This window comes from Notothenia coriiceps, unplaced genomic scaffold, assembly GCF_000735185.1.
Source record: "Notothenia coriiceps isolate Sejong01 unplaced genomic scaffold, NC01 NC01_scaffold00010727, whole genome shotgun sequence".
Lineage (NCBI taxonomy): Eukaryota > Metazoa > Chordata > Actinopteri > Perciformes > Nototheniidae > Notothenia > Notothenia coriiceps.
This window is the reverse complement of record NW_011343428.1, coordinates 349,029-362,013: the sequence shown is the minus strand read 5'-3', so window position 1 is coordinate 362,013 and position 12,985 is coordinate 349,029. Positions and strand designations below refer to the sequence as shown.

Sequence of the window (12,985 nt, the reverse complement as noted above, 5' to 3'; positions counted from 1 at the left end):
TTTTCACTGATAAGATACCTCCGTCGATGACCCGGGGGGGAGGGTGTGGGGGGGTGGAATCCAGTTCGCTCGAGTCTACAAGACTGGTTTCACCTTGCTGACATGAGACGTGGGGTGGAACGCGCTTGAGGGGCCCTCACTGTGAGACATAGAGCGGAACGAGCAGACAGGGGTGTAAGGAACTTTTTAAGATTTGGAAAGTCCGTGTACTGCAACGAACCGGAGCAGTTGCCTGAGCGCGACGTGAAGAGGAGAGATCCTTGCGTGGAACAACCACACTCGTGCACACCTTGGGTATTTTAGGAGATGCAACGTCGTTGTCAGCAGCCGGAAACTTTTCTAGGCAGGCACCACTTCTCTGCCAACATCTGGCGCGAATCTCCGGCTTCCGATAGCCCGGCGACGCGTCGCGAACCAAGAGCATGCTGCCGGAGGTCCAAGTAACTTCGCTGCTCGAGCTCCGGGGAACAATGGAGGCTCGGGCGGGTATCCATGGACAACATGAAAGGAGAGATTGCCGCCTGGCTGATGCTGGTAAGGGGTATTGCGCGGACACTCAACCCAAAGAGGAGCTCTTTGCCTCGCAGGTGGTAGTTCTGCGACACCAGACACCGCAAACAGTTATCCATTCTTGATTCATCCTCTCCGCTTGGCCGTTGGACCTGGGGATGCGTATTCCGGGACGTCAGGTCTCAGCGTGCCTTGCCGATCAGCGCGATCAAAGACTTCCTCCAGAAACGTGAAACGCTAAGTCGCCTCTGCGTCTAAACGACAGCGCTTGGGAAGCCATGGATACGAGATAACAGTGGTACAGACATGGCCTGGGTGGTTGGGGTGGGGTGTGGTGGTGGCGGGTGGGGTGGTGGGGGTGGGTGTGGTTGTGTGGGTTGGTTTGTTTTTGTGTTTTGGTTGTGTTGGGGGTGGGGGGGGTACGCTGGTTGCTCTGGCAGGAGCAATGGTGGACATTGGGGTGACGCGGAGACTGCTACCAGGAAAGAAGGGGATCAGATGGGGACTGTGGGGTGTACTGTGGGTAACCTGCCGGAAGGTAAAGTCCTGTCACAAAGGTCCAGAGCGCAAGTGTGACCGAGTGGGTCTGTGCGAGGGGTATGGCAGAGGTGGAGAAGACCTGCCGCCAGTCTGGACGAGAAGTTTCTGTGCTGCGCTAGCCACGACGCCTAGACATGCTGGCCAGCAGGAGGGGCGAGGGAGCGCGCTGGCCCGAAGCAGGCGCGCGCGAGAGAGCGTGTGGTTCGGGGACCGAGAGAGAGGCTCGGCTGTGTTCTCAGGTAGTGAGGAAAGAAGCATGAGATGGCCCGAAATCGGATAGGCACGAGAACGAGGTGCTCGCCGGAGGAGCAAACAGAGCTGGAGACACCCCTTGAGATCGAGGCTGGTCCGCGCCTGGCGCGCGCGGGTTTGACCTTAGCTGTCGCGAGGGCCAGGTCACGGATCCCTATCACTCGGTGGCTGCAGAAGTGGGGTATGGCGAGCGCTTGGGAGCTGCTCAGGACTATACAGTCTGGATGCCGAGTGCCGCTGTGTCCGAGTCTGCAGGGAACAGCGGGCGAGTGGACGAGTGAACTGTGAAAGTTCGGTATTAAAGAATCAAAGCGCAATCGCCTTGGCTAGAGTTGCAGCGTTGGCACGGCGGTCCTGATGCTATTGGCCAGGTTTTGTGCTGGAGAGGCGGCGTCCAGACCAGGTGAAATGCGGTCGCGGCCCGGCGCGGCGCGAGAGCGCGAGGCGGGGCGCGACTCTCCAAGAGCCATCGGTCGGACGCCAAGCAGGCGCCGAGCGCCAGCGGGGAGGCGCGCGCGAGCAGAGAGAGGGACGGGGCGACGGACGAGGGGTTTGTGGGGTCCCCCCTGAGTTGCGTGGAGGGAGTAGCTCGCGAGACGCCGTCGTTGGAGCGGGCGCACGGGTCCACCAGCAAACGTCGGGGGGGCGAGGTGCAGACGAGTGCAGAGAGCGGTGGGGGAGACCTGCCGCGGTTCGGAGGCGGCGAGAGAGAGAGGGTGATCTGCCTGTGGATCCACACAAACTAGACATGGGAGAGGGTAAGTGCAGTGGAAGAGAGGCAATAGCACTGAAATGGCAGTATGAAACCGTCTGTAAAAGTTAGCAAGAAACCCCAAGAGATTGCTACACGTTCTTTCTAGGTCGTTGGCGTGCCAATTAGCCACCGTCAGCGACCTTAGCTGGGTCCATTTCTACCTTGGTAGGGGGAAATCTACATGCCAAAGATCCACAGTTTTGCGAGAGTAAAACTCACATTTTCGCTTCCACAAACAAATGTTTATCCAGAGCCTGCAGGAACAAGATGAACATGGTTAAACATGAGTATCTCATCTGGGAGAAAAGATGAGAATATCATCGAATACACAAAACAGAAAACATTCAGGAAATTCTTAACACCATCATTAATAGGGCTGGAAAACAGCAGGTGCATACAAAGCCAAAAGGCATCACAAATATTCGTAATTCCTGTAGTACTTGGAAACCTGTTTCCACCTCCCCCTCGCGGAGCGCGCAAGGTGATAAGCATCTGTTAAGTCAGCTTGTGAATAATCTGCTCCCTGTAACAGTTGTAATGCCGCTAGAGGGAGAGGGAAGAGAGCGTGTGTTCGTGAAGCGAGTTGGCGGGGATTGAGCGGGGCGGAGGGGGCGGAGAGGGGGGGCGGGGACAGCGGGCCTCAAGTCCCGTCCGTGTTGCGCGCGAGAGAGAGAAAGCGCGAGAAGAGAGAGAGTGAGAGAGGAGAGAGGGAGCGGAGGAGGGATTCCTGATGGCCTCCCGCTGGCCAGGAAGAAGGGGAGGAGCGAAGTGGGCGCGTTGGAAGGATAGGAGCCGACGAGGAAGGGTAGAGAGGACGTCGATGGGGCGGGAGAGGAGAAGCTCGGGAGGAGGACAGGGCCTCCTTGAGGCGTAGGAGGATAGGAACGCGCGGGAACTGAGGGGGGCCTAAATCAGGAGGAGGCAGGCGGGAAGAGGAGGAAAGGTTCATTATGCCTTGATCCCGCTTAAGGTTACGTGGTGGCAGAGTAGGTGACAACCCTGGTTAGCGGTCTAAACAGAACGGCAGATCTCACTCATCGCCGCGCCCACCCGGAACGCGTGCGCGTTCTGCCGAGGCGGAACTGGAGGGTGCTGTTAGAAGCCGAAGGGGTACCCCAAAGGAGAGAGATGAGGAGAGTTGAGCAGAGTGGTATTGAATAAATTGAAAACTCGTATTTGCTCACGGAGTGTTCGGCTGATGCTGAGACTAGATCTACCAGAGCGTCAGGTGCGGAGGTAATAAGTTACATAAGAAGGCGCCGGTCTAAAGCACTAGCCCTCTAAGAGGGGCCTAGATCTTAAAAGAACAACCTTTAGAGTTTAAACTTTGTAGCCAACTCCCGCTCTAACAAGCTCTCGATCAGCCCTGCAGAATCGGACGAATGCGATCCTGAACGTAGCAGCCCAAGTTATGATTTGTACGCCAAGCTTTATTCTGGAATATCTTCTGGCGCGGAGAGCGCTGAAGGTCAGTCGCTCACCAGCGTCTGTCCTTCGTTCTGATGAGCCTGATCTTTGCCGAACAGGCTGCGAAACATGACCTGCACTGCTGACGGGCAGTAGAAGCAGCGCGCGGCTCCCGTAGGACGCCTGACGTTCCTCCGGAGTGTAGTCTGGCTCTACCGAGCTGCATCTTCCTCCGCGGCGATAGGGGCGCTGGTCGCTCCGAAAGAAGACTGGAATTCCTCTGCCAAACGTAGTATTCCCTTGGTAAATCCTGGTCTGAAAGTGGAGTGGATTCTGTATTCCTTCCTTCCCGCTCTCTTTCAGCTAGACGTTGATCAACCCGGATAGAGCCATGGCGGATGAGTGAGTCCACATCTTCAGGCAGCTGTAATGGAGCACAATTGATCCTTTATGGGATCCGCTAATCCATGCAGGAAAGCATCAAAGAGAGCCGCTGAGTTCCACCCACTCTCCGCTGCCAAAGTACGGAAATAGATTGCGTAATCCGCCACTCTCCTCTGCCGCTGCTTAATGTTCACCAGGGCTCTCGCTGACTCTCTCCCGGGTGATGTCAGATCAAAAATCTTGCTCATGGTATCCACGAACAGTCTTAATGACTGACAAACAGGCGAGGACCGGGACCACTCCGCTGTTGCCCAGGCTTCCGCTCTCCCCGTCAGATGAGAAACAATAAAAGCTACCTTAGCTTGATCGGTGGGAAATGCTGCGGGCTGGTGTTTGAAGTGGAGATCGCACTGCACCAGGAAAGGACGACAGTTTCCAGATTCTCCTGAGAATTTCTCTGGCGAAGCGAGGCGGATCGTAGTCAAATGCACGGGTACTTGAACGGGAATATCGACAGACCTGACCCCCGCTGGACCGGAAAGCTCTGCCGCAGGAACACCAGGATTTGCCACGAGGTGAGTGAGTACTTCCCGCATCTTCTCAGCCAGTAGGTTTATTTCCGTGGACACAGTAGCTTGAAAGTTGTCCTGACGAACATTTAAGCCCTGGACCCCTTGGTTAATTGCTGAAAGCTGTTCCTCATGTTGGTGAAGGAGTTTACCCTGCACCTGCAGGGCCGTTCTTAGCGTTGTGGAATGGGCTGAGTCCATCTTGTTTGGTCGGTTCGTTCTGATACGATGGCCTCGTAAGAACTCAGATGCTCAATTCCGTTGCTTGGTAATCTTCTTTATTGTTAAGAAAACCAAAGCTATCAATAATGACTCCTAGACTCTACTAGGATTCTCAATATAATCACTCGGTTCAACTAGGTAATGTAACATGAATCTCTGGTAAACAGGCATAGAGATAACGACATCACAAGACGAACCGACACCAGACAAAGGGAGAGAAGGACTAAATATACACATTAGGCAATGGGGCATAGGTGGACACAATCAGGGGTGGGAACAACAATCACTCTAGCAGGTGCCACACGGACAGGAAGTGCCGACACCTGGAGAGAGAGAGTAGAGTAATTAACATCAAAAGACAGATATACAAAACACTAAAACACAACAACTAACAGGATACTATCACTAAAACCTTACAGTCGGACTTCTGAGCTGCCTCGGTGAGCGTCTCTCACTGTAACCATAACTTGGTTAAATAGCATAGTTGCTTTTGAACATGAACATAATATATCAGATACAAACAGGTTAATTAAATACAACAAAATATACAATTACTTAAAATAATAAAGCTTCAGATAACTCCAAACTTTTTGCACACCATTGTTTTACAGCCCAGTCACATATCATGCCTTCTATCAGCGGTTTGCTCACAAACAGCCCTCAAATGCATGCCTTGGTGACGTGCTGTGATTTAAAGCTGTCTTTCAAAGTCTCTCAGCTCTGTACTCAGCTCTGTCACAAACAGCTTTCATTTGTATCTGTTTTGGTCCCAGAGCTCTTTCAAAAACTCTTTAATGTGCACTGGCAACATTCCCACATGAACCAAATCTTCAATCAATTTCTCATTATAGAAAGAAACGTTGATGTTTCGCTTGTAACACTGGCCTCAACTTGAGTGAAGATGCATGTTCCTCTCTATGAGGTCATAGTGAAGGAAAGGAGTGGGCTCTTTAAACTGCATGGAGTTATGATACTCGGATGTTTCAAGAAATAATATCCATAGCATCTCTACTGGCCTTCTGAAGAGAATACATTGTTTTTGCCATGAAAAGACAAAGCTCCGCCAAAATAATTTCTCCTCCTTTCAAACATTTGTAGCACTCTTCAATGGTAGATTTATCCTAACACTCAGTGACCATGGAGACTGTACATGACTTGCTTAAAAGCAGTAATTTGTCCACCAGCCAGCGCCCTTAAGTTTTACTCCCTCCCCCCCGATAAAATAATTCATAATAATTCTCTTCCCTCTGTTTGCCTTGGATGTCTGCTTGTCTCTGTTGCTCAAGGTGAAGCACCTCCTCAGCAATGTTGCCGTTGATGAATAGCTTCCAAGCGTCTTTTGATGAGACGGTAAAATGCCCGGCTAGACACCGAAGGGCCCCTTCTTAATGTGTTACGGATGGCGTGCTCCCCAGCTATCACTTGCTGCAATTATTGGAGCTGCAGGATGGGGTCAATAAACTGTTCGCTCTCCTGAATTTAACAGAAGTTATGCATGTGTCCTTCAGCCTCAGGTACCTTCCTCTGAAGACCAGTGCTCAGTGTACTTTCAGACGCTATTGATCCGATTTCCTGTGTTTAGTTCATATGTAGAAAAAATAAAAGAGTCAGAAGCAGAGACGTTAATGACAACAAACAGCCCAAACATTACCTTTAGAGAGTGACAGAAAGCTTTAAGATCAATATTAATCAAATATATTTAGTCAGCAATCACAACAAAATGGTCTTTGTTTTTATTCAGTCTCTTCTGCAGCGAAAACCTTTACTGCACTCAGCAAGCGAGAGGAATACTAATCAAGTTCTAAAATGTCAGGCCTACTCCAAAAGAGCTTTAAGATTGACATGAAGAACTCTGATGGGTTAATGCCTGCAAACTTCCCCACAGAATTCTGTCATAATTGAGTGTGACAGGAAGCTTCAGTATGTAAAAAGGTTACCTGCAATTCAGTTAATGATTAATATAAATAATATAAACACGTGTGAATAAACAATCACTCTAGCGCAGTGTTTCCCGACCTATGGGCCGCGGGTGCTAGTCATTTGTCAACGAGTGTGGGTGGGGTGCGCTAATGGATTGTCAACGGGGGGAGCCTCGCTGCGGGGGAAATTCTACAGATGGCCAGTCCGCCCCTGCAAAATGTCTATGCACACGTTGTTATTATTAATAATAATTAAGACAAAATTGAGAATTTATTTTATTTTATTTGTAATCATCTCGTGGCGATCCCCACTTTGGGAACCCCTGCTCTAGCGTATCAAATTAATGTTTAAAGCAGCAGAAAAAAGCAGTGGAATAAGAAAGCAGTTTTTATTAAAAATGATAGGTCCATCTATACCAGGGGTTCCCAAAGTGGGGGTCGCGAGACCCCAAGTGGGGGTCGCGAGATGATTACAAAATAAAAATTGAAAATTAATAAAAACTTGTTATCAATTTTTTTTATCAATTTTCTTTTACAATTATTATTAATAATGACGTGTGCATAGACATTTTTCAGGGGCGGACTAGCCATCTGTATAATTTTCCCGCAACTAGGCTCCCCGTTGACAATTCACTAGCGCAGTGTTTCTCAAACTTTTTCATACCAAGGATCTTAACCAATAAAAAATCACTCACGGACCACCTAACTCCACAAATATCCCAAAACAATATAGCTGCTCACCATTCCAACAGTACATAACAAATGACAGCCTAATAATGACAGCTTAACCTTCTCTATATCGCCTCGCTCACACATTAAATCAACAATACATATACAACTACAGATTAAATAAGCATTTAGTTCAAATGCGATTTAAAATGCTCAGGTTTTACACCTCTTATTATGAAATGTAGACTACATTTATTACGGAGTTTATGTCTGAGCCAACAGTCNCAAATGATTAACTGTGTATGTAATAAAGATCATAGTGTGGGTTGAATCCATTTTCATAACCACTGATTTAAATGCGGAAACTGGGCTTATTCATCAGAATTTCGTATGACTTGACTTGACTTGCTTGACCTGAGCAATGACTTGACTTGACTTGCTTGACTCTCACCACAGGGACTTGGGACTTGCTTGATACTTGTAGGTCAAGACTTGAGACTTGCTCATGACTTGCACATGTAGGACTTACTCCCACCTCTGGGCGCTACTGTAAGAGAGTGGGGAAAAAGGGATAGTACACGTGCAAGAGTCAGAGAGCACGTCACCTCCTTTGCCATGTCGGTGTATTTCTGCTTCTCTTTGGGTTCCAGAACAGCCCACCAGTCGGCCAGGATCTTGGTGGCCCCGCGGTTATCCAAGCGGGGATGTTCCTGCCGCACCAGGGAGCGGTGGCGTTTGCAGAAGAGAAGGAAGGCATTCATTGGCCGCCGAGCCCGCTGTTCATTGGAGTCCTCCTCCAATTCCTCTGTTTTGCTCTCACACTGCACCTGTGACCCCTGCTGCTGGCCACACAGCACCGGCTGCTGAGACACAATCACAATCAATCAGATGCAATACTGTCCCCTGTTTTCTGTCTCGTTTGTATGAGAAACTGATGTTTCTCCTGAGTTTGAGGATTAGGTGATAAAAATGACCTGTCAAGCCGTTACACACTTACCTTCTCCAGCTCTTCTTCATCCTCCTCTTCTTCCTCCTCGGAGAAATCCAGAGCCTTTTTGGAGAGAAGTGGGTGCCACTGCAGACATTTACGTTTGGGACGCTTGCCAGCGACCTCCCCTGCAACAGGTGGCTCCTTAACCCTTCCTCCACCCTTCATGGTACTACTGCACCTAGTAACCAATAACAACCATAAGACCTTCAAATAATGCACAGTGAATATATGCATATGCATTTTAAATGTGTTATAATAACCACTGGTAATGTGCATGAACTAAACAGAACATTTAATGACCTCAAGCAGGTTTGCAAAATAGGCATGGAATTGACCAAATACATATTAGTAATCAGGCCATTTGTACATATAACTTGAAACATTTGAATACTGAGCTGATCCTGAGATACATATATGTAATACACTTTATTTTAATAAGCTGAACTCGGGCTTCAAGCTATAGTGACGGACATTTTAAATATGAAAAGTGAGACTGACCTCTGTCCATGTCAAAGCTTTTTTGGTTTGATTTCACATGAGCAGGGGAGCATGTGAAGATATCAAACTATCCCTCACCTGAACATGCTCTCATTAGCTTTTAATTTACAATGCTAGTTTTCTCCCTTAATTTCCCTTAGAGAGCCCCCTATACTGTGAGTGACATAAAACAGAACTGCAAATATTAACGGATGGTAATTTAAGGCTGATGGAGTGATATTTTGAATTAGATACCACCCTCTATCAAATAATGGCCTATATATTACAGAGCTGTACTCGAACACTAATGAGAAGAATTGAACCGTGGATGTTCACACTTCATGGTGTTTCATGGTGTTCCAGAATGTGGCTTTTACTATGAAGCAGGGCAAAGTAAAATACCAAAACTAAAATATCAGCTTATATTGTATGTAAAAAAATGTATCACTTAAATGAAGGTTATCCCCTAAAATTATATTCAGAGAAACTGTGACCTTCCACTACATCCACAATGGTATGTTTAATCACTGCTATGAAGTAGTAATAGATTACTGAACTACATTGCGACTGGAGCTGGTGGAGTTTCAAAATGGTGTCATGATACCTCCAGTGCTTCTCAAAGTGTGGTCCGCGGACCACTGGTGGTACGTGAGCGCCCCTAGTGGTCCGTGAGTATATTGGTAACATTTCACATTTGAAATAAATAAATACATTTAAGTTTTCCGCACTCTCGCGGGAGTATCTCCGCAATGGAGCGAGCTTAACTTTCATGATATAGCCCAGCGCAACACCTTCGTCACACATGTTGCCACTTGTTTGTACCATTTTCAGGCGATTTGTAATCTGTTCTAGAAAAACGATGTGTTTTTTTTTAGATTTCAAGAACCGTATAAAACAAACTATGGATGTCTTGTATGAACATTTATCCATGCTGGAAGTAGATTTAGATGTGTTAGGAGTTAGATTGAGATTATTATCTAATATATGCATCCAATGAAGCATTACATGGAGTCTGTTGATGATCAGAGGCTCTTGTTGGGACTGCAAAAACGTTTTTTTATTTTTGTTTTGTAGGCAGACCATGCAGGCCAGCCCAATGGTCACCAAGGTTCATGTTTTAATAGCATTTTTACAACAACAAAAAAGCCCACGCGAGCCAAACATGTGAAAAAATGGCTTAGACCTCAGAGAGTTAAACTTGGGCCTGCGACCATAAGGCACTTTCACACCAAGTACTTTACCCAGGAATAGTTCCCGGAACTTTTCCCCAGAACTTTTATTTCCTGGAACTATCGAGTAAATCGCATTCACACCGGAATAAGTCCCTGAGGGAGCCTCTGACGTCACTTCTTCTTCTAGCCTCGCCACTCTACTCCGGCCACAGGCGCAAATGTATCGCTAAATGAGTCCTTCCGATCCCATAGGGGGTCGTCGGAAACTGACTCGGTCAGTGTTAGCCCCGAAGGCCGGCCTCCTAAGCCCACCGTCTATGTTATGCGGCTCTTCACAAACGCCGGACGGTCATTTGGNTAATATGATTGTCATCGGTCTAAATTAGATTTCAAATGATTAACTGTATGAAAGACAGTGGTTATGAAAATGGATTCAACCCACACTATGATCTTCATTACATACAGTTAATCATTTGAAATCTAATTTAGACCGATGACAATCATATTAGATTCATATTAACCCCAGAACTGTAGACAATATAGCTAGGACTCAAAAAGTCTGTTCAAAAAGGCAGAATTCCAGGTAAGAAGATCAGATATGGCATTTGCCATGACACATATTTAATTTCAATTTCTGTTAACACTAGAACTGCCATCAGCGTCAGCACCTACATAGATATCATTTTGCAAATCAATTAATTTGTTTCTCTCTCTCTCTCTCTCTCTCAATGTCGATCGTCTGCAAACAGCTGTCTCTCTCTCTCTTCTTATATCCGTTAGCGCAGCTAGCATCAGATGCTAGTAATAACAACAAGCCCCAGTACCGGTTCTCTCTCTCTCTCTCTCTCTCTCTCTCTCTCTCTCTCTCTCTCTCTCTCTCTCTCTCTCTCTCTCTCTCTCTCAACTGACAGCCCGTCAGTATCGGGGTTAGTCAAAATGAATTCCTTGGCGGTTCTAGTGTTCATTTACCGTTTTGCCTTCTCTTTGCTTAATCGATTTGAAACCAAGTCTAACGTAGCTTAAACTTAACGTTAGCTTTCTAGCTAACACAACACATGCACGCACATTTCTCTGTGGGTTTTTTTGTAGTGACGAATTAAGTTGGATGTTGTGGTGGTCCTGTCACTGATCTTTATGCTGCAGACCCTGCATACCGCTGTTCTCTTTTTATTAGCGTCATTGACAATAATCCTTGAATCCAAACTTCACTATTTGTGGAGTAACGCTAGCCGCTGCCATGTTAACTGAGACTCCTGCCTTCTAGTGGGTTGCCAGGTTTGCGCGCATGGCGCTATAATCACCCAATCACGTTTTTCGAAAAAACTAAACGTAATATCTCAATACAAAAACAAATGCAAATATTTAATTTTAAACAGTCAAGTCCTTTCAAGTCATCTGTCTCAAGTCTTAAGTCATGAATACCAAGTCAAAGTCAAGTCTTTTATCAATGTTAGTCAAGCAAGTCTCAAGTCCAAAAATATGCGACTCGAGTCAAGTCATGTGACTCGAGTCCCCAACTCTGGTAGCGCCAAAGTAACTTGACAGTGTGAAACATGATTTTACATTTCTTTTAAAGAACTGCTGCAGCTTTGTTGGTGATAAGCTTCTGGATTGGCTTTATTAGTGTTTAAAAAAACAGCTTGATATCATACAAAATGCAAAAGAAAGCTCATAGCAAGAGAAAATAGTTGTTCTGCATGAATGTCTGTTTTATTGAAAGACATCATGAAGGCTATTGTGTCTTTGTCTATGTTTAACAAGTTAACCAGCAGGAACCTTTGATTTGATTGACCAACTGCAAACATCTTCTTAATGTCCATGCAACAGAAAGTGTTATTAACATTTCAAAACAGCTTTGTTTTGGACATGTTATAAAATCGTCTTACATTTGTTCTGATCCGAAGTTATAGAAGATGATATCAGGTTTATGCCTCAGAAACATGTTTGATGGCATTAAAATGTCCAAATCATAAACACTACTTTTTGCCAACCATCCCAAATTGCACAAAAGTGAGAAGCACAATTATGACTTATAAATCTTCAAATTCATACCTTTTCTATTATTATTATTTGTAAAGGAGTGAGTGAAGGATGGATATTTGTTTAGACAAGGCCATTTTATTTTCAATCATTTCTGATCAAACCCTAAACCACACCGTTTTTATTTAGTTAATTTCTCATATTTATCCACAATATTTCATGTTATCGTAAAATACTTTATTTAGTATTGATTCATATATTTTTCAAGTTTTTATTGTAACTAAATCATTTATGTTCCTTCAGTACAAGGATGCCTTTATGAAGGCAAACCCGGGCTACAAGTGGTGTCCCGCCACCAGCAAGCCAGTGAAGAGCCCCTCTGGTCCCCCGGTCAGCAACCCCCGCAAAAAAGTTTGGTCCTTCTCTTCCAACTCAACCAAGGACTCCCCCACTGCCAAAAAAGTGCCCAAAACTGATAGCATGCCACAGTTAAACTTTGCCATGGCAGGTGTGTATGATAAAATATTGTTTGTTCAGTGACCAAGTGACAACATTTTGGATGATTCTTTAACTTCTGTTGTTCTTTCAGACCCTACGAAAATGGGAGGCCTAAGCATGCTACTGTTAGCGGGGGAACATGCCCTCACAAACAAAGAGGTAGGCCCCCCATGGGTGCATCCTTACAATGCTCTCAAGTCAGACCAATCACTGATACTATTTTATCTGTACATGTGTGTAAATAATGTCTTCTTATTTCAATGTGTGACTAACTCCAGTATTGTGTTCCACTGCAGATCCCTTCCAGCACTAAACCCAGGTCACCTGACGCAGCCAGCGAAGTGAACTCCTTTCCAGGGGACAACGAAGAGGTGCATTCTGAGAAGTGTTATATATATATACTCTATATTAGGGATGCCAGAAACTGACCATGATCAAAATCTAAAATCGGACAGCCCTGGCGAATAATAATCGATTATTCGACGCCCGCTTGCATTTGACCTAATTTGCACTTGTCAGTTTGAAGTAGTTCCACGAGGAACTCCTCTTTCCTTTGTTCATCTTTAGTTGTGTTCTCACTCCAATAAATTAATCGCACGTGTGACGGAGAGGGGGGAGGGGGTCGGTGTGTAGCAGCGCAG

General features: G+C 46.2%; 1 protein-coding gene across 1 annotated transcript in view; it reads left to right on the top strand.

Moving 5' to 3' along the window:
- Positions 1-816: 816 nt before the first annotated feature.
- bbx (BBX high mobility group box domain containing) overlaps positions 817-12,985 on the top strand; it is a 31,239-nt gene continuing 19,070 nt past the window's right edge. Inside the window, exons 1-5 of the mRNA XM_010771944.1 lie at positions 817-821; positions 4,847-4,851; positions 12,148-12,354; positions 12,436-12,503; positions 12,641-12,715. Of these exons, the coding sequence (XP_010770246.1) occupies positions 817-821; positions 4,847-4,851; positions 12,148-12,354; positions 12,436-12,503; positions 12,641-12,715 (360 nt within the window). The remainder of the gene's footprint in view (positions 822-4,846; positions 4,852-12,147; positions 12,355-12,435; positions 12,504-12,640; positions 12,716-12,985) is intronic.